Genomic DNA, 21,179 nt, shown 5'->3' with positions numbered 1-21,179 from the left:
GTAATTAATACCAAAAGAAAACATACTTTGCAAAATATATTTTTTTAATAAAAGTGCTAATTAACATTACCATTTTCAATCTTTGTCACAATCAGGATTTTCATGATTTACAATTTTGAAAATAATGTAGCAGACTTGAAGTGTAGCTCGTTACTGAACACCAGTGAACAGGTAGTTTGCACAAACTGATTCTTAACTGCAACAGTCAGAAGAATTTAGAGACATTATGATTATTTGTATTTCAATTCCCTTAAACAATACTTGCTACTGACTATGGAAAAAGCTGCCCACAAAGATCTAGCGATTTCTGGCATGGATTTCACTTTTCTTAAAGTTAATCTCATTCAGACGTCAGCTACAGAGGATCTTGAGTCATCCAGCAACAGTGATGTCATCAAGCAAGCTAAGCAGCTAATCACATTGGAGAATTTTCACAGGCAAAAAGCCAGAAAGTAAAAACCACTAATTATTCTTCACTTGTGAATCATTTTAAAGGTAGCAAAATAAAGATTGAGGTATACACATGGGATTAAGATAGAAGCTGAAATATCATAAACAAAATTTAAAAATAATTTTATACTACTTTAAAAATCTATTTTTTTCATCAGCTAAAATCACATTTATACAAGATGAAATTAACTAACATTAATGAATTATGGCAAATATTTGTCATGGTCTTACTTGGAAGTGTAACAACTGATTGTACTGCTGCAAATGGGCCACCAATCCCTGTGGATTCAAGACTAGCGTCATCTTCGGTCGACAAACAAAGCCTTTTGTGTAGAGGTTCTTGATTGTCCTCAGATTCTAAATCTACATTTGATAGAGAGAATAAGTAGTTCTTGTAGGATAAAAGGAAAAAGAACATTGTAGCAAATTTTAGGTCACCCTTATTATCGTGAATGATACAGAAACATTAAATATAAGCAGAAAGATCGACGAGTATTACTGATAGAAAAATGCATCGTCATAACCATCTTCGATTCAACCAAATGATATATTCCCAAACTAGGTGAGACGCCAACAAGCTATAAATCTTTCCTGCAGGGAGGGGGAGATTATGATCTTTCTCACTGTCATGAAGGTATAATAATTTTAACAATATTTTTCTGGTTTATTGTAAAGTAGGTTTATGGGGGTTATTTTTCTGTGTGCGTGATTTAATTACATTTTGTAGCCAAGCAGACTGCAAGTTGAAATAATCAAAAGAAGGTGTAGAAGTGTCTTTAATATGCTAATGAGCAAACATGGCTGGGGTCTTAGCATGTAAGGTGTAAATTTTTAGAGACATGAGGGGGATTTGAATTTTAAAGAGGCTATTGAGAATAGTAGCAACATGAAATGATTTATAAGAAAGGTAAATGTTCCAAAGGCATATGGAAACAATGGAATTTACATATTAAAAAAGGTGAAACATATGTAAAGGAGAATGAGGCTGTGTGTCAGGAGAAGGCATTGTAAGACCTAGCAGAATTGTGTGAAGCCTTCAGTATTTGTGCATAAACCTGTCTACAGAAACTGAAGCTGGAGAAAGCCATTTTGAATTTCGCTGCCCAGTGTATTGTGTTAATTTGCTGGATCTGTTTAAAATCTAAAATCTATTTTTGAACCATTGCCTTAAAGGGGGTGTAACTGCGGGGGGTGGTGGGGGGCAGGTTAATTAGGGATTTTAGCAGTTATTATAGTAGTAATTGGTAGTTTTATGTAGGCGCTTGAAATCTTTTCTTTTGTTAATAAATATTTTAGTTTTAGTTTTTTATTTAAATCTCTAAAGTCTCGGTGGACTTATTACTTCTGAATTCAGGGCATGCATCTCGAAATAAATACAAATTGCAAAACCGTTGTGATAGCGCGATTAAGCCTCCCTTGTGGATTTGATCCATCTGGCACACATCATCTGCCATGTCATAACACCACAAGGAATGGGGAAATCGCAAAGGCAAACAAGTCATCTTGGGCTTTCTTATTAGCTGGACCAAAAGTAATGTGTCTGGGTAGGTGTCTGGGAATAGTCAGCTATTCACTCTAATTGGGAAACCTTGCATGAAGCAGAGAGCAAATATATGACATTTTAGTAACAGGAAAAACTTATCTGTCTCCAAAGCAGCCTTATTTTTAGTTGTTCTAAACTTCACCGCCTACTTTCTAACCGGCTAAAATCCAGAAACGACTTTGCCTCAAAAATCCCTTATTCCAAAGTACCACTGTGGCAGGCTACAGAGAAACAAAATAGTGGGAGATGCTAATGTTCTGGGAGAGCCTTGTTCCTTCAATACAACTTCTTTCAGCCACTGCCCTCGAACAAAATTACTAGTGTCTCCTAAATTGACCACGAAGTGGGATGACAAGAGCTGCTCACAATATGGCCAAGTGAAAGCTGAGAAATGACTGCAGATATGAAATTGGAGATTGCCTGACGTAGTACCCCTTATAAGAATGCTATACTCCCGTGGAACTATTCGAGAGAAATTACAGCATTAAATTCTGGCTGTGGTTTTGGAACAACAAACTATGATGATTGTTACGAGATCCGTCTTACTTTCTCTCTGATAGCGGGTCCAGGAACTCCAAGTCCCGACACACCTCAGAAGTTTACACACACGCAGGCCAGGAGCGGGCACACAGGCTCAATCGGGCATTTTTGTAGTTCTTTGTGCCAAGGACAGCCCCAGTGTGCCTACGTAAAAATGGGACAAAAGTCCCAATCGTGTGATCGAAAGCAGAGCGCCATAATCAGAAGGAAGTCCCAAGCAGGGTACAGGGAGAGGTCCCAGTTATGAAGGCTGAAAGGGAGGAGCAAAGAGGGAGGTTCCAAGTGGAAATAGGGCTGCAGTTGGCAGACCTTAAGTGGAGATGGCTCAGGAGAAGCCCTGGCGATCAAAGGAGGCAGCAGAAGGTTGGTAACTCAATGCTGCGGGCCATTAGGGTGCAGGTGACACTTTGGAGCAGCAGTATTCTGCTCAGCAAAGCCAAAGAGCTGAAGCTATATTTGAGAGTGGGTGCTGGAGTGCAAGCTCGGGAATCCAGGGAAAGAGTGTCTCGGGACACGAGACTGAAACCCTGCGCCATTGTCAAAGTTGGCCCAGTCATAGAAACTTTTGGAGAGAATTCCAAAGCAAGATCCTTAAAGGTGAAGACTGGAATCCTTGTGCGAAAGACAGAGTTTCCACAAGATTGGTTGACTCAGAGCATCACTGACATCTGTTTGGGTTGTTGAGAAATCTGTGGAATCGGTCTTGGTTGCATCTTCCATTTATTGTGCAGTGTGGTATGTTTGACCTCTGTTTTCCTGTTAATTCACATGTACCTCATATTCACCCTGAATGTTAGAGTATAAGGGTTAGGAACTAGATATAGTTGAAGTAAGTTGTATTTGTAGGTGTTAGGAATAAGCTATAGCTTTAAGTTTAAGTAAGTTATATGTTTTATTTGTGGATTAATAGGGTGAAACCTGGGTCTAGTTTCACTTCAAAGCATGTTGCCTGCAAGTCTGTGGGTTTGTTTGTATACCTGCATTTTAATGAGATTTTATCTCGAAGTAGAAAAACTGGGCTGCTGCCTAGCAACAAGGGGCCCCACAGACACAGAGAAACAGAAAACAGTTTTTTAGTTCAGTTGGAAACAAGAGCTAGGAGAAGCTGGACAGGAGGGAGATGCAGGAAGCAAATTTCCCAAAAGAACAAAAGAAAGAGTGTCCCAAGACCTTCTAGTCAAAGGAAATGAACAGGAATCTGGAAAAGGTCCTGTTAAGTGAAGAGTGAGGAGCAGAGGAAGGTCCAAGTCCAAAGAGAGAAAGCAGCAGGACGCAGACTTAAATCAAAATCAGCTCGCGACAAGCCAGAAGATCCAAGGAGACAGCCGAAGGTCTATAACTCTTTACTACGGACCTATGAAGCAGTGGTGTTCTGCTGGCACAGATGAGTATCTGGGAGAGTGTGTGGGGAAGGCAAAGCTTGAATGCACCTGGTGATCCGGGGAGAGGAACATTGGAAGGAGAGATCAAAAGCCTGGAGGTGGATCCTTGTGGAAAGCATCCGGGACAAAGCGTCATTTGGGAGAAGATTCCAAAGTGATTCTTCGGGGAGTGGAGATTGGAAACCCTCATGTGAAAGGTGGAGTTCAGCGAGACCGGTTGAGTCTTGGGGTGACAAGTGCCTGGGGGAGTTGATGAAAGATCCATAGCATCTGTCACTTGGTTTCAGAGTGTGGTATGTCTGACCACAGGTTGCCGACTGGTTTACATGGACTGTGTACTTACTGTGAACATTAGAGTATAAGATAGCTTTTGTAACTTATGTTATCCTTACAAATCTGTATAAATCTGTAAAGATATGGTTGTGAGTGAAGGAGTATTGTTCTATGGTAATATAGTTAATCTTTTCTTGTTTAATAAATGTTTTATTCTTTTGTTAAAAGTTCATCAGCTGACTCCTGTGACTCTGTTCAGTAGCCATTCTCCACGTTTCTAAACCAAAAAATAAAAGTTAAGATCTATCAAGCCGGGTTCCACCCTGGGATCTGACTTGTCCACTAGTAACATCAGCTGGGATCATAACTATAATATAGATATTGTAAAATTTTATCTTTCTGACCTTTTATTTAAAGTTTATTTTTGTTTATTTAAAACCAATTGAATCTTGTAAGTTTTCTTTTTATTCATTCATGGGATGTGGGCATCGCTGGCTAGGCCATCATTTATTGCCCATCCTTAACTTTCCTTGAGAAGGTGGTGGTGAGCTGCCTTCTTGAACCACTGCAGTCCACGTGGTGTAGGTTCACCCACATTCCCGTTAAGAAGTTAGTTACAGGATTTTGATCCAGCAACAGTGAAGGGATGACAATATATTTCCAAGTCAGGATGGTGAGTGGCTTGGAAGGAAACTTCCAGATGGTGGTGTTCCCACGTGCCTGCTGCCCTTGACCTTCTAGGTGGTAGAGATCGTAGGTTTGGAAGGGACTGACTAAGGAGCCTTGATGAGCTCCTTAAGTGCATCTTGTAGATGGGTGCACACTGCTGCCATTGTGTGTCGGTGGTGGAGGGATTGAACGTTTGTGGATGGGTACCAATCAAGGAGGCTGCTTTGTCCCGGATGGTGTCAAGCTTCTCGAGTGTTGTTGGAGCTGCACTCATCCAGACAAGTGGAGAGTATTCCATCACACTCCTGACTTGTGCCTCGTAGATGGTGAACAGGCTTTGGGGAGTCAGGTCCCTTTGTACATCAACATTTCCCAATCTATCACCATTTAAATAATACTGTGCCATTCTGTTTTTCCTACCAAAGTGGATAACTTCACTCTTATCCACTTATACTGCATCTGCCATGTATTTGCCCACCCACTCAACTTACGGGCAAAGCTTGCATAGCGCACACCCTACCCAACTGCACAGCCATTTTGATCTGCAACGATCAGAATTATATATTGCATTTTTGTGGAGCTCCACAAAACGACTGTGAGGATCTGACCTTGCCTGTCCTCAGAGTCACAGCTGCCGCTCCTCTCCCCCCAGCCCACCCTGGATGGGGTAGATAGCAAGAAAATATTCCTATTGGTGGAGGGTTAAGAACAAGAGGGCAGAGATTTAAGGAACTGGCAAACAATTCAAAGGTGACATGAGGAAAAGCTTTTTTACGATCCGGAATGCACTGCCCAAGAGTGGTAGAGGCAGGTTCAATTTCAAAAGGGAATTGGATAAGTACTGGAAAGGAAAACAAAACTGCAGGGCTATGGTGAAAGGTTTGGGGAGTAGGACTAGCTAAATTACTCTTGCAGAGAGCTGGCACAGACACGACAAAGCCAATGGTCTCCTTCTGTGCTGTAATCATTCTATGATTCTAAATGTGCCCTGTTACATTTTCTATGAATCCTTCTCCTTGCACCTACTGCTGTTGTCCCAGCTGCCCAATATTTCTGAGGCCAGAGTGGCACATCCAGTTGTGTGGTAGGGCATTCACCATCATTGATGATTCTAGTTCTTGGTGCACGGAGAGAGGTGTCAACCACCAGCTGGGGCTCAGGGTCTGGATGGGCAGATGAGAGTTGCAGTAGCTGGTGAAGTTTGGGGTCTTGGCAGGGTGAGCGTGCAGGAGCTTTTCAGAGGCCTGGGCGATGGAAGAAGTGCAGCGGCCAGTGGATTCCCTATGGGATCTTTTCATCTTAAAACTTTGCAAGAATAACAGCAGTATTTGCTGGTTAAACAAAAACAGGATCTTCATGGTCTTCCCTTCCATTCCATCTGACTATCTGCCACTTGTCACCCAGAAGGCATTTACAACTTGATGGCTTGTGGCCCTGGCTGGATCTTTCTCTGACTGACATCATGCACTTGGAAAATTCATCTGCAGTGTTTATCTTCTTGGCTAAACCACCCACCACCCAGAAACGAGAGAGAAAAAGATGCAGTGAAGGAAAGAATGAGAAGTAGAAAAAAAGTAGAAGCGGCAGTAAGATTAAAACTATGCTTCCTTCTGAATACACATATCCAGTAATATACAAAGGAACTGATTATTTTTCAAAAGAGCATAAAATGGAAAAAATAATGCATGATCCAGCTTACTGTTTTGAGGGCAATGCAAGATCAGGTTGCCTTCTGTGTCTTGGGCTAGGGTTACTGAGCTGATTGTTTCCAAGGTTACTGTGCCAGATTCGTCCTCAATTGTGTTCATACTCAATCTGAAAGAAAAAAGACACAAAATTTAATATATGTGCATCTTGGAATAACTTGAGCAATGCTTAGGGATGTTTTATTACATTAAAGGCACTAAATAAATACAAATTGTTGTTGGTATAGTGATAAATTTTGGCCAGGACTTCAGGAGAATTCCCTGTTTTCCTTTGTGAAAGTGACACAGGATTTTTGCCATTTACCAGTACGGGGTCTAGATTTAATGTTTCATCTAAGAGAAACCGCCTTTTGAGAACATACACGTCCTCAGTATTGCACTGAAAGGATACCCTAAACGATGTTCTCAAGTTCTGGAACCAGCGTTAAAATCACAACTTTCTGATCAAAGCTGACATGACACCAATGAGCCAAACTAACGCTTAGTCACAAGAGTGAGAGGTTCCCAACTCTGGCTGGACATCTTGCTGGAGGCACTATAACGATATTCAGATACATAATTCCGCCCCCCTCCACGAGGGTGGCATATATTAACTTTAATTTGACAGATGTTAGTGGACCTCCAGCACCTTAAGTGGTGAATGTTTATACCTTACGTTTCTTTTTATTCATGGAATACAGGTGTCAACATTTAATTTCAATTTCAAAATATCAATGTTGTTAGAAAAACTAACAAATGCTCCCAATGTAAAGTGAGGACACTTGACAACAACTATATTTATTATATCAGTGAAACTGGCCTTGTAGCTGCCAAAGAGATTAAATCATGTGCCTGTAATAAAACATTTATGTTCATACTCTGTGCTTTAACAGTGATTGTTTACATAATAGCATTCAAGAAAGCAAACTTTGAGACTTGCTTGCCTATGTACGGTTGTAGTGGGGATTCTTTTACTAAACAACATGAAGAAGCTCGTATAGAATACAGTGAGCAATGCTCTTTGCTGTGGGGGAATAAAACACAATGCTTGTGGTTTGTGATTGGAGAAATCAGGTAAGATGTGATTAGCAAATTCTGTGGCTTTCATTTCAATGAAGGAATCATATGGTTTAATTTCATGACAATGTAACAGTGCAAACAGTTTAATAGTTCAGCCAAATCATCTGTTGCAAGAAAATACACTAAGATTAAGGTGTGGGGATAGCTTGGTATTACAGGATTCAGCAAAGGATCATGTATTTGTTATAACTGCCAAATGGGACAACCGCTCATGGTTGGGGTTTTTTGTACCACTTTAGAATATGTTTCTTTCACGGATAACTTAATCCACTCAAGTTGTGTAAGAAAGCTTGACTCCCTTTATTTCAATAGAGATAGTTAGGTTCTGTGTGTCGTTGGAAACAAATTTGAATATCTTTCCGCAGTCAGAGTCAGTCTGAGAATCGTGCAGTTGAATCTCATGTAGGACTTCTGGTGAGCTGATGACATCACCCTTTCACACTTGGATTGAAGGGTGTGCTTCCCTTTCTATTTGATTAGCTGGTCTTCCCCATTCATTAAAGTATTTCTATCCCTTGGCCAATCTGTAGCACATTTTTCATTAAACCACTGCAATAAACCAATAGCGTGCAGCCCCTTGAATAGAATGTGGAATCCTGCCTGGTCTGAATCTTTTGATTGGAAAGTTGAATGTTTATCTAAAGTACCAACATCCTGCTCAAAACCATCTTATTGACTCTATTAAGCAGCTTAAACTTGGGATTGGTATTTTCAAGATATCAATATTTTATTTGCAAACAGTGGTTAGCTATGCCAACTGGCGCTTTATTCCGTTTCCAGCTGATTATGAGTCTATTATGCACTAGATCTAAGTGGGAAATAATACTAATTTGAGAAGCTGGATGCAATAGTGAGCAAGAGAAATATGGCCATAATATGTACTCTTTTGCTTTCTAGCTAATCCCTACATTAGGAACTTGCTGAAGAAATTAATGCATCCTTAAGGCAGAAAATCCATTTCTGGTTTATGGTGCTCAATGGGTAGGTGAAAATGGAATTGTAAACTGATGAAGTAAACTGTTACAAGAAGACACAGGAACAGGAAGACAACATTCTGCCCCTCAACTGTATTCTGCAATTCAATGGATCATAGCTGCTCTGTATCTCAACTCCATTTCATCCATAACCTTTGATACTCTTATCTAATCAAAATATACTGATCTCAGTCTTGAAAATTTCAACTGACCCAGTAACTTCCAGCCTTATGCGAGGGGAAAGAATTCTAGATTTCCACTACCCTTTGTGTGGAAAAAGCGTTTCTTGATATGACTCCTTACATAGGATTACGTACAATATAAGGCACAGAAGCAGGCCATTCGACCCAACCAAAACATGCCGGTGTTTATGCTCCACTTGAGCTTCCTCCCATCTTTCCTCATCTAAATCTACCATCATAACCCTCTATTCCTTGGTGGCAAGTGGTTTTCCACAAGGATCGGTGCTAGGACCACTCTTGTCCATCACTGACAGAACATCAGCAATCAGTAACACTGGAGTAAGGTAAAGAACCTGGGAGTAAAGAATCTTTCTCTGCATTTCACACATCCCACCATACTATCAGAGACTTTATGTCTGCCTTAGATATTCTCTTTGGCAAAGCAGTGCTGGTTACTCCTGAGAGTGTACACACCTGCTCCGACACCTAATGGTATGAATGCATAATGCAAGGGTATAACATTAGATGTCATATCTCAGAAGATATTGTCATTTGCATGTACCTTTACATACAATCTACTTTTAAAAAAGGCAGAGAACTTTATTTTGTTTATAGTTCAGTCAGTGTATATTTGCTGAGTTTATTCTAACTTGGCATCATTAAGCATTTTCCTATGTAGCTTTTCTCTCTTAATATCTAGTTGGTGACACAGGTATCAGTATCATTTAGCTAATTGTCATCCCCAAATAAATGGCTTTTGGTCAGACAAATAGCTACTTGAAGGTTTACCATATGTTTTAGAAAGAGACAAAGGCACTTATATCACACCTTTCAAGGCTTTCCGATGCCGCAAAGCGTTTTCAGTCAACAAACTACTTACGAAACGTAGTCATTGTTGTAATACAAGCAATGTGGCAGCCGATTTGGGTTTCATTTCATTGCAAGCTTCTACAAACAGCAATGTCATAATGACCAAATAATCCATTTTTGAGATGTTCTTTGAGGGATAAATATTAGTTTGGATACCAGGTAATTCCCCTGCTCTTCTTTAAAACAGCGCCAAGTATCTTTAACATCCACCCAAAAGTACAAATAGACGAGGCCTCAGTTTAACATCTCATCCGAAAGATGGCATCTTCACCAGCTCAGCACTCCCTCAGTACTGTACTGGAGTTCCAGCCTCAACTTTGTGCTCGAATCTTTGGAGTAGTACTTGAACCCACAACCTTCTGACTCAGAACTGAGTGCTACACACTGAGCCACTGAGCTGGAAGTTAAAAAAAACTGTCAATTACATTGAAATAAAAGCAAAAGACTGTGGATGCTGGAAATCTGAAATAAAAACGCAAGTGCTGGAAAAACTTAAAACAAGAACAGAATTACCTGGAAAAACTCAGCAGGTCTGGCAGCATCGGTGGAGCAAACTGATTTCTTCTCCACCGATGCTGCCAGACCTGCTGAGTTTTTCCAGGTAATTCTGTTTTTGTTTTGGATTTCCAACATCCGCAGTAGCTTTTAGTTTTTTGTTTTTATCTCTGGAAAAACTTAGCAGGTTTGGCAGCATCGGGTCCTGAGGAAGAGTATTACTGGACCTGAAAAGTTAACTGTTTCTCTCTCCACTAATGCTGCCCGACCTGTTGAGTTTTTCCAGCACATTCTGTTTTAATGTCCATTACATTGTTCTGGTTCCCTCTAGTGTTCACAATAGATCAAACATTCACTACCATTTCCCCAAATGAAAGAAATAACTTTTTCTCTAGCATACAGGAAGGTTCTATTTCTTGATGAAAATGTTTTTAAGAGTAAGAATTACAGCAATCAAACTCTACAGTAAAGTTTCGTATTGTTATGGACTATGCAGTTCACGGTTTGTGATGTATTGCTTAAAAAGAGAGGTATTTTTTGTTGAAGCTTTTGTCTTGCACTCCTCAGCAGAATTCACCAGAAAATACCAATGTCAGAGAAACAACGTATTTATACTGTATGAGAAGAGAGTGCTGATTGGTTGGCAAGTGGACTCTGATTGGTAGAGGCGTCGCCATGGAGAATGCACCAGTTGATGGTAAAGTCACCTACTCCCAATAACCTTTGACTCCTTTGTTAGTCAAGAATCTATTTACCACTGTTTTGAAAATATTCAATGACCCTGCCTTCACCACTCTCCGGGGACTGAGTTTCAAAGATTCACAACTCTGAGAGAAAAATATTTCTCCTCATCTCTGACTTAAATGGGAGGCCCCTTATTTTTAAACTGTGTCCCCTAGTTCTAGTCTCTCCCACCAGGGAAACATTTTTTCATGTTCTGATGAAGGGTCATACAGACTCGAAATGTCAACTGTATCCCTCTCCGCAGATGCTGTCAGACCTGCTAAGTTTTTCCAGGTATTTTTGTTTTTGTTCTAGATTTCCAGCATCCGTAGCATTTTGCTTTCATCGTTTCAGCATCCACCCTGTCAAGTCTCCTCAGGATCTTATATGTTTCAATGAGGTCACTTCTCAATCTTCTAAACTCCAATGGATACAGGCCCAGTCTTTCCAACATTTCCTTGTAAGATAAGCCCCTCATCCCGGGTATCAGTCAAGTGAACCTTCTCTGAACTGCTTTTAATGCATTTATATCCTTTCTTAATTAAGGGGACCAAAACCATATACAGTATTCTAGATGTGGTCTTACCAATGCCCTATACAACTGCAGCAAAACATCCCTACTTTTATAACAAAAACAGAATTACCTGGAAAAACTCAGCAGGTCCGGCAGCATCGGCGGAGAAGAAAAGAGTTGACGTTTCAAGTCCTCATGACCCTTCAGCAGAACTGAGTAAAGTTAGGAGAGGGGTGAAATATAAGCTGGTTTAAGGTGGGGGGTGGGGAGGGGGGAAAGAAGTTGGGGGGGTGGGGGTTGGTAGTAGGGACAAGCAAGCAGTGATAGGAGCAGATAATCAAAAGATGTCACAGACAAAGGAACAAAGAGGTGTTGAAGGTGGTGATATTATCTAAGAGAATGTGCTAATTAAGAATGGATGGCAGGACACTCAAGGTACAGCTCTAGTGGGAGTGGGGTGGAAAGACTGACAGGGCATTACAAGTATAGATTTAAAAATAATGGAAATAGGTGGGAAAAGAAAAATCTATATAAATTATTGAAAAAACAAAAGGGAGGGGGAAGAAACGGGGTGGGGATGGGGGAGGGATTTCAAGATCTAAAGTTGTTGAATTCAATATTCAGCCCGGAAAGCTGTAAAGTACCTAGTCGGAAGATGAGGTGCTGTTCCTCCAGTCTGCGTTGGGCTTCACTGGAACAATGCAGCAAGCCAAGGACAGACATATGGGCAAGAGAGCAGGGTGGAGTGTTAAAATGGCAAGCGACAGGGAGGTTTGGGTCTTTCTTGGGGACAGACCGCAGGTGTTCTGCATAACGGTCGCCCAGTTTACGTTTGGTCTCTCCAATGTAGAGGAGACCGCATTGGGAGCAACGAATGCAGTAGACTAAGTTAGGGGAAATGCAAGTGAAATGCTGCTTCACTTGAAAGGAGTGTTTGGGCCCTTGGATGGTGAGGAGAGAGGAAGTGAAGGGGCAGGTGTTGAATCTTCTGCGTGGGCATGGGGAGGTGCCATAGGTGGGGGTTGAGGAGTAGGGGGTGATGGAGGAGTGGACCAGGGTGTCCCGAAGGGAACGATCCCTAAGGAATGCCACCAGGGGGGGTGAAGGGAAGATGTGTTTGGTGGTGGCATCATGCTGGAGTTGGCGGAGGATGATCCTTTGAATGCGGAGGCTGGTGGGGTGATAAGTGAGGACAAGGGGGACCCTATCATGTTGTTTTTATCCCTACTTTTATATTCCATTCCCCTTGCAGCACACCAACATTCCATTTGCCTTCTCATTCACTTGCTGTACTTGCAAACTAACTTTTCCTGATTCATGTACCAGGACACCCAGATACCAGAGTTCTGCAATCTCTCCCCATTTAAATAACATTCTGCTTTTTCATTCTACCTATGAAAGTGGGCAAGTTCATAATTTCCCACATTATACTCCATCTGCCAAATTTTTGCCCACTAACAACCTATGTATATCCCTTTGCAGACTCCTTTTGTCCTCTCCACAACTACCACAACTAACTTTCCTATCTTTGTCTCACCAGCAAACTTAGCAACCAAACATTCAGTCCCTTCATCCAAGTTATTGGTTTAAATTGTAAAAAGCTGAGGCCCCAACACTGATCCCTGTGGCACTCTACTCATCTCATCTTGCCAACTCAAAAATGATCCATTTATGCCTTATCTTTGTTTCCAGTTATCTAACCAATCCTCTATCCATGCTAATATGTTACCCCCCAACACCTTGAGCTCTTATTTTATGTAGTAATCTTTGATGTGACACATTGTCAAGTGCCTTCTGGAAATCCAAGTACAGCACATCCACAGGTTCCCCTTTATCCATGTTGCTTGTTACTTCCTCAAAGAACTCCAGTAAATTAATCACACATGATTTCCCTTTCACAAAACCATGTTGACTCTACCTGATTGCATTGAAATTTTCTAAGTGCCCGCTATAACCTCCTTAATAATAGATTCCAGAAACATCCCTATGGACGTTAAACTAAATGGCCCGTAGTTTCCTACTCTCATCCTTTTCTTGACTAGGAGTCACATTCATTATTTTCCAATCGGATGGGACCTTTCCAGAATCTACTATCTCAGCAGTCACTTCTTTTAAGACTCTAGGATGAAGTCCATCAGGGCCTGGGGACTTGTCAGTTTTTAGTTCTATTAATTTTCTGATTGTAATTATTTTAAGTTCCTCCCTCCCTTTCACCTCCTGATTCACAATTAATTCTGAGGAATTATTTGCATCCTCTACAGTGAAGACAGATGCAAAATATCTGTTCAATTCATCTGTCATTTTTTTATTTTCCATTATTATAGTCTCTCGAGAACCAACGCTCACATTACTTTTTTCCTTTTCAACTACCTGTAGAAACTCTTACCATCTGTTTTTACATTTCTAGCTAGCTTTCTCTTGTACTCTAATTTCTCCCCCCTTATTAATCTTAGTCATTTTTTGCTGTTCTTTATATTTTGTCCAATCTTTTATACGTTTTTTCTTTCAATCTGATGCTATCGTTAACATCCTTAGATAGCCATGGCTGGTGTATCATCCCCTGAAGTCTTTCTTTCTTACTCGAATGTAATTTTCTGAATGTTCTGAAATATTTCCACAAATGTCTGCCAAAGCATCTCTAATGACCTATCCTTAATCTTCCAGTTTACTTCAGTTCTGTCTTCATGCCCTCATAATTGTCCTTAAGTTTAAAACATTAGTCTTAGATCTACTCCTCTTTCCTGCAAACAATGTGAAATTCAATCATATTATGATTACTGCTACCAAGGGGAGCCTTCACTATGAGGTCATTAATTAATCCTGTCTCATTGCACATTACCAGATCTAGTATAGCTTGCTGTCTGGTTGGTACTAAAACGTGCTACTCTAAGAAACAGTCCTGAAAACACTCTATGAGCTCAACATCCAGGCTACCTTTACCAATCTGATTTGTCCAATCTATATGCAGATTAAAATGACCCAATATCACCATACCTTTCTCACAAGACCCTATTATTTCTTCCTGTATACTCCGTCCTACAGTATGGTTACTGTTAGGGGGTCTAGAAACCACTCCCACAAGTGACTTCTTACCTTTACTATTTCTCATATCTACCCAAATTGATTCTACGTCTTGATCTCCAAAACTAAGATCATCTCCCTCTATTGTACAAACGTCATCCTTAATTAATAGAGCTACCCCTTCATCATTTCCTAGCTTCCTGTCCTTCCTAAATGTCATGCACCCAAGGATAATTAGGTCGCAGCCTTTGTCATCTTGCAACCATACCTCTGTAATGGCTATCAGATCATACATATTTATTTCTATTTAAGCTGTCAATTCATCCGTTTTGTTACAGACACTAGGTGCATTCAGATACAGTATTATTTACTATTTTTGTAACCTCTAGCATTATCTGCTGGTGCCCTCATAAGTTAGCACACTAGGTCCCTTCCTGCCACGCTCTGATCATCATTTCCCTTATTCCAACCTCCTTCTCTTGCCTTGTCTTCTCTATTTATCACATCTTTCCAAATTTGATTCGTCACCCCCACCATTCATTTAAAGCCCTCTCTACTGCCCTAGTTGTACAATTCAGCAGAACACTGGTCTCAGCACAGGTCAGATGAAGACCGCACCAACGACACAGCTCCCACTTTCCCCAGTACTGGTTCCAGTGCCCCATAAATCGCAATCCATTTCTCCCACAGCAATCTTTGAGCCATGCATTCAACTCACTAATCTTATTTACGCTTTGACAATTTGCTTGTGAGTCAGGTAGTAGTCTACAAACTACCACCTTTCGGGTTCTACTTTTCAATTTAGCCCTTAGCTGCTCACAGTCCCTCAGCAGAGCCTCTTTCCTAGTTCTACCTATGTTGTTGGTACCTATGTGGACCACGGGATACTCCCCAGCACAGAGCAAACATCATGAACCTTGGCATCTGACAGGCAACACAGCTGTCTGGACTCACGCTCTCGGCTGCAGAGAATTGTGTCTGTCCTCCGACTGTACTGTCCTGAACTACCATTATATTCCTATTAACTCTCCTGCTTGAATGGCTTCCTGTACCATGATGCCATGGTCCACCCTGTAGTCACCGCTTTCAGTCATACAGATGGCAAGGGCCTCACATCTCTTCCTTCTGGTGCTTTGGAATGTTTTTATACTTTAAAAGGAAGTGTACAATTTTACTGTCGTATTAAATGTGGCCCTAATTTCAAGCGGCCAAAAAGATCCCTCAAGTTTCCTACGAACTCTCCCAAATATATCTGACTAAAAATCTGAAAAATACTTAAGCTTACCATACCCCCCACTCACCTATAAAAATATTGAGAAGAAATTAATATACAAATCCATCCAGAATTTGACTAGTTCACTTGTAAAGACTGCTCCAAAAGGCCATCTGATGAAACATTCCCATCAGATACGGGTTGACCTGCTATGAAAACGGTGCATTTTTCTTCAGTGTTTTCTTTTTCGGAAGGACAGGCTTCTGGTTTTCTTTTTCGGAAGGACAGGCTTCTGTGCATTTGTGGTTTTATTAGAATAATTATTTGTTAGTAATTTAAGAATAACTTAGAAACTTAAGTCTTACGCTTGTGTCCTCAGGAGTACGTTTACAGCAGTAAGCAAACACCAACACAATTACCGCGATAATTATACACACACAGGAAAATGGGAACATTGGAAAATAAGAACAGGGGGTCATTCAGACTCTCAAGCCTGTTTTGCCATTTAATAAGATCGTGCCTGATCTGTGACCTAACTCACATACCCAGCTTTGCCCCATATCACTTAATACTTTTAGATCACAAATCAATCAATGGTCAGTCTTAAAATTAACTGATCCAGCATCGATAGCCACTAGCAGAAGAGAGTTCCAAACTTATACCACATTCTTTGTGAAGAAATGTTTCTTAATTTCACTCCTAAAAAGTCTGGCTCTAATTTTTTTAGACTATGGTCCCCAGTCCTAGCCTCCCCAACCAGGGGAGATAGATTCTATCTACCCTATCAGTTCCCCATAATATCTTGAAAACTCCAATCAAATCATCACTTAACCTTCTAAATTCCAGGCAATATAACCCCCAGTTTATGCAATCTCTCCTTGTAGATTAATCCTTGAGAATCTAGATGAGAGCAGCTCCAACGACAGTCAAGAAGCTCGACGCCATCCAGGAAAAAGCAGCTCGCTTGATTGGCACACCATTCACCTCCTTCAACATTCACTCCCTCTACGAACAACACACAACAGTAGCAGTGTGTACTATCTACAAGATGTACTGCAGCAACTCGCCAAGGCTCCTTCGACAGCATCTTCCAAACCCACAACATCTATCACGTAGAAGAACAAGGGCAGCAGATGCAAGTTCCCCTCCGATCCATTCACCATCGTGACGTGGAAATATATTGCCGTCCCTTAACCGGCACTAGGTGAAAATCCTGGAACTCCTTCCCTAACAGCACTGTGTATGTACCTACACCACGTGGACTGCAGCGGTTCAAGAGGCCAGTTCACCACCACTTTCTCAAGAGCAATTAAGGATGGGTAATAAATACTGGCCTGGCCAGTGACACTCGCATCCCGTGAATGAATGAAAAAAAACATACACACACAAATATAAATAAACATGATACACACAAATTTGATGATACATAGAAACATATAGATCTGCATATACGCATACAAATACATTAAATCCATATATAAATACAAACCGTTTAAAAACAATTGCTACAAGGAATGTCAAGACAAAATAAACAAAACAGGTTGAACAGACAATATCAACATTTTTATTGTGTTTTAAAACAAACAAATGAATAAACCAAATTTGCTTTGTTAAATTAGAATTGGTGATGGTCATTGAAACAACAGAGCAGGAGCTGTTGGGACAATAATCAGGCCTAGTAGTGGCCACGGGCTGGCGATGGCCCAGTGGCCCCAAGAACCCACCAGCCCGGGGCCAGCCAGTGGTCCCGGTTGGGCAGCGGCCCCATGGCCCCGGTTGGGCAGTGGCCCATTGGCCCTGGGAAGCCAGTAGCCCCGTCAGTCCCGGGAAGCCAGTGGCCCCAGGCAGCCAGTAGCCCCATGCGGGCAGTGGCTCAGTGGTCCCAGGAACCCAGTGGCCCCGGGCGGGCAGTGGCCCCATGACTCCAGATGGGTGCTGGCCCAGGAGCTCTGGATGGGCAGTGGCCCTGTGGCTCCAGGCTGGCAGTGGCCCCGAGCGGGCGGTGGCCCAGAGGCCCCGGGCTGCCGGTGGCCCAGGGCGGGCAATGGCCCCAGGCAGGCAGTGGCCCAGGGCTGCCAGTGGCCCTGTGACCCCAGGCTGCCAGTGGCCCCAAGCTGCCAGTGGCCCAGTGACCCCGGGCGGCCAGTGGCCCAGGGCGGGCAGTGGCCCAGTGACCCCGGGCGGCCAGTGGCCCCAGGCAGGCAGTGGCCCAGGGCTGCCAGTGGCCCCGTGACCCCAGGCTGCCAGTGGCCCAGTGACCCCGGGCGGCCAGTGGCCCAGTGACCCCGGGCGGCCAGTGGCCCAGTGACCCCGGGCGGCCAGTGACCCCGGGCTGCCAGTGGCCCTGTGACCCCGGGCGGGCAATGGCCCAGTGGCCCCCGGGCGGGCAGTGGCCCCCGAGCGGGCAGTGGCCCAGAGGCCCCAGGCGGCCAGTGGCCCCCGGGCGGGCAGTGGCCCAGTGGCCCCCGGGCGGGCAGTGGCCCAGTGGCCCCCGGGCGGGCAGTGGCCTTGCGGCTCTATTGTGAGTGAGGGAGGGAGAGCAGCCGGCGCCATGTTGAGCCGCCCCTCTGTCTGTCTGTCTGTCCCTGTCCCCGGCTCCGGCCCTCACTCCCTCCCACCCTCACTCACTCCGTCTCCCTCCCGCCTCCAGCACAATCTTTGCTGCATTTACTTACTTCCTGTTTTGAAGTACGGGCACTTTTTTGACAACGTCCAAAGAGACCAGGATGATAAAATACCAGGATGGAGAGAAAAAAAACCCCCCGCTCCCTCTCCCTCAGCGGCCGCCGGAAGCCCACCTGACCTCACATCCGCCCGGCTGCCATGGCAACGCGGCCTACCCCCTCCCTCACCACTACCACCACCGGCTTGTAAACAACACCTTGACCGCCGGACACAACATCAAATTTAACTGCGGCTGTCGGAGATCCGGAATAACAGAAAATGCTGGAAATACCCGGGGGCGGGAAATCCGGAATAACAGAAAATACCCGGGGGGCGGGAAATCCGGTCGGACGATCCTGTGGAGAGAAAGGGACAGAATTTCGCGCGGATGACAGTTGATCAGAGCCGGAAAGGTTGAGACTCTGTCTCCCTCTCTCCACAGAGGCTGTCAGACCTGCTGGGTTCCCCACAGCCGATTTTTGCTGGTGATACAGGACAGAAAAGGAAAGAACAAGAGTTCCAGCCCGAGTGACTCTCCAGCAGAACTTAAGGAAAATTAGAGAGAATGGATAAGTCGCCCATTGCAGTTTATCCGCACAAACGGCCGCAAGAGGAGGCTCTTAACTTCCCCCCCCCCCTCCCCCTTTAATGAAAAAGTTGTACACTATAGAGTTCCAATTTAATCCGATTGATATATTTCTTGTCTTTACAAACCCAGCCTAACCGCAGGTTTCCCAAGAGGATCCATGAGAACATGGGAAATAAGAGCAGGAGTAGGCCATTCGGCCTGTCAAGCCTGCTCCTACGTTCAGTTAGATCGCGGCTGATCTTCTATCTCAACGTCATTTTTCCGTATATCCCCATACGCCTTGAGGTCTTTAATGTCTCAAGATCTATCAATCTCTATCATGAACATACTCAATGACTGAGCCTCCACAGCCCCCTGGGGTAGAGAATTCCAAAGAATCATCACCCTCTGAGTGAGGAAATTCCTCCTCATCTCAGTCCTAAATGGCCTATCTCTTAATCTGCAACTCTGTCTCCTGGTTCTGGACAACCCAGCCAGGGGAAACATCTTTCCTGCATCTACCCTATCAAGCCCTGTAAGAATTTTGAATTTTTCAATGAGATCATCTCTCATTCTTCTAAACCCTAGGGAATACAATCTCTCCTCATAGGACAAATCCCACCATCCCAGGATTTGGTGAACCTTCATTGCACTCCATCTATGGCAAGTATATTCTTCTTTAGGTAAGGAGACCAAAACTGTACAATACTCCAGGTGCAGTGTCATCAAGGTTCAAAACAATTGCAGCATGCCATCTTTACTCCTGTACTCAAATCCTTTTGCTATAAAGGCCAACATACCATTTGTGTACCTAATTGCTTGCTGCACCTATGTTAGCTTTCAGTGACTCATGAATAAGGACACCCAGGTCTCTTCAATCTCTTACCATTTAAGAAATACTCGGCATTTTTGTTTTTCCTACCAAAGTGGACAACTTCACATTTTTCCAGATCATATTCCATCTGCCATGCTCTTGTCCACTCACTTTGCCTGGCTAAATCCCCTTGAAGTCTCTTTGCATTTTCCTCACAACTCACATTCTCACCAAGTTTTGTGTCATCAGCAAACTTTGAATTATTACATTTGGTCCCGCTTGGGCCCAAATAATGATCCTTGCAATACCCCACTAGTCACAGCCTGCCATCCTGTTTTCTGTCCATTAATCAATTTTCAATCCATGTCAGTATATTACCGCCAATCCCATGTGCTGTAATTTTGTTTCCTAACCTCTTGTGTGGGACCATTTTGAAAGCTTTCTGAAAATCTAAATGCACCACATTCACTGGTTACCTCTTATCTATTCTGCAAGTTGCATCCTCAGACATGTCAAGCATGATTTCCTTTCATAAATTCATGTTGACTTTGCTCAATCCTACCATTATTTTCTAACTGTTCAGTTATCTTATCCTTAGTAATAGGTTCTAGCATTTTTCCTACTACTGATGTCAGGCTAACAGGTCTGTAGTTCCCCATTTTTTCTGTCCTCCTTAAATAGTGGGGTTACATTTGCTACCTTCCAATCTGCAGCAATCTTGCCAAAATCTGTAGAATTTTGGAAGATGGGTACCAATGCATCTACTATCCCGATAGCCACCTCTTTCAACATTCTGGGATGTAGAGCATCAGGTCCAGGTGATTTTCCAATTTTCAGTCCCGTTAATTTCACCAGTACTAATTTTTTACTCATACTAATTTTTTTTCAGTTCCTCATTCATGCTAATCCCTTGTACCTCTTGTATTTCTGGGGTTTGTTTTGTAAGATACAAAGTGTTTGTTTAGCTTCTCTGCCATTTCCTTATTCCCCATTATAAATGTTCCTGTCCCTGCCTGTACAGGGCCCACATTTGTCTTTGCAAATCTTTTCATTCTTACGTACATATAGAAGATTTTACATGTCAGTTTTTATGTTTCCCACTAGTTTACATTCATATTCTATTTTCCCAGAAGGAAAAAAACAGTAAAAACTGGGAAATAAGAATGTTGGACTGAACTGATCTTATATACCTTAAAATGGAACACCAGTAAAAACTGGGAAATAAGAATACTGGACTGAACTGGTCTTGTATACCTTAAAATGGAACACCAGTAAAAACTGGGAAATAAGAATACTGGACTGAACTGGTCTTGCATACCTTAAAATGGAACACCAGTAAAAACCGGGAAATAAGAGTACTGGCCCGAAATGGTTTTTTCTTCTAGGTTCCCTTTATTTATCAGCTTCTTGGTCCTCCTTTGCTGAATTCTAAAAGCTTCCAATCCTCAGGCTTAATACTTTGTTTTGGCAACTTTATAAGCCTCTTCCTTTGATCTAATACAATCTTTAACTTATTTGT

At 42.6% G+C, this 21,179-nt stretch overlaps 1 protein-coding gene across 3 annotated transcripts in view; it reads right to left on the bottom strand.

Annotated features, from left to right (window-relative positions):
• The window catches only part of dmtf1 (cyclin D binding myb-like transcription factor 1), a 59,130-nt gene extending 40,720 nt beyond the window's left edge, over positions 1-18,410 (bottom strand). For all 3 annotated transcript variants that reach the window (XR_013578088.1, XM_078552923.1, XM_078552924.1), the window contains exons 1-3: positions 18,290-18,410; positions 6,557-6,672; positions 682-813 (exon numbers count right to left, since the gene is read on the bottom strand). Coding sequence is in view for 2 of the 3 variants with exons in the window: in XM_078552923.1 (XP_078409049.1) it covers positions 682-813; positions 6,557-6,665 (241 nt within the window). In the remaining variant the exon portion in view is untranslated. The remainder of the gene's footprint in view (positions 1-681; positions 814-6,556; positions 6,673-18,289) is intronic.
• Between the last annotated feature and the right edge of the window lie 2,769 nt (positions 18,411-21,179).

This window comes from Cetorhinus maximus, chromosome 12, assembly GCF_964194155.1.
Source record: "Cetorhinus maximus chromosome 12, sCetMax3.hap1.1, whole genome shotgun sequence".
NCBI lineage: Eukaryota > Metazoa > Chordata > Chondrichthyes > Lamniformes > Cetorhinidae > Cetorhinus > Cetorhinus maximus.
This window is presented reverse-complemented; position numbering and strand designations above follow the sequence as displayed.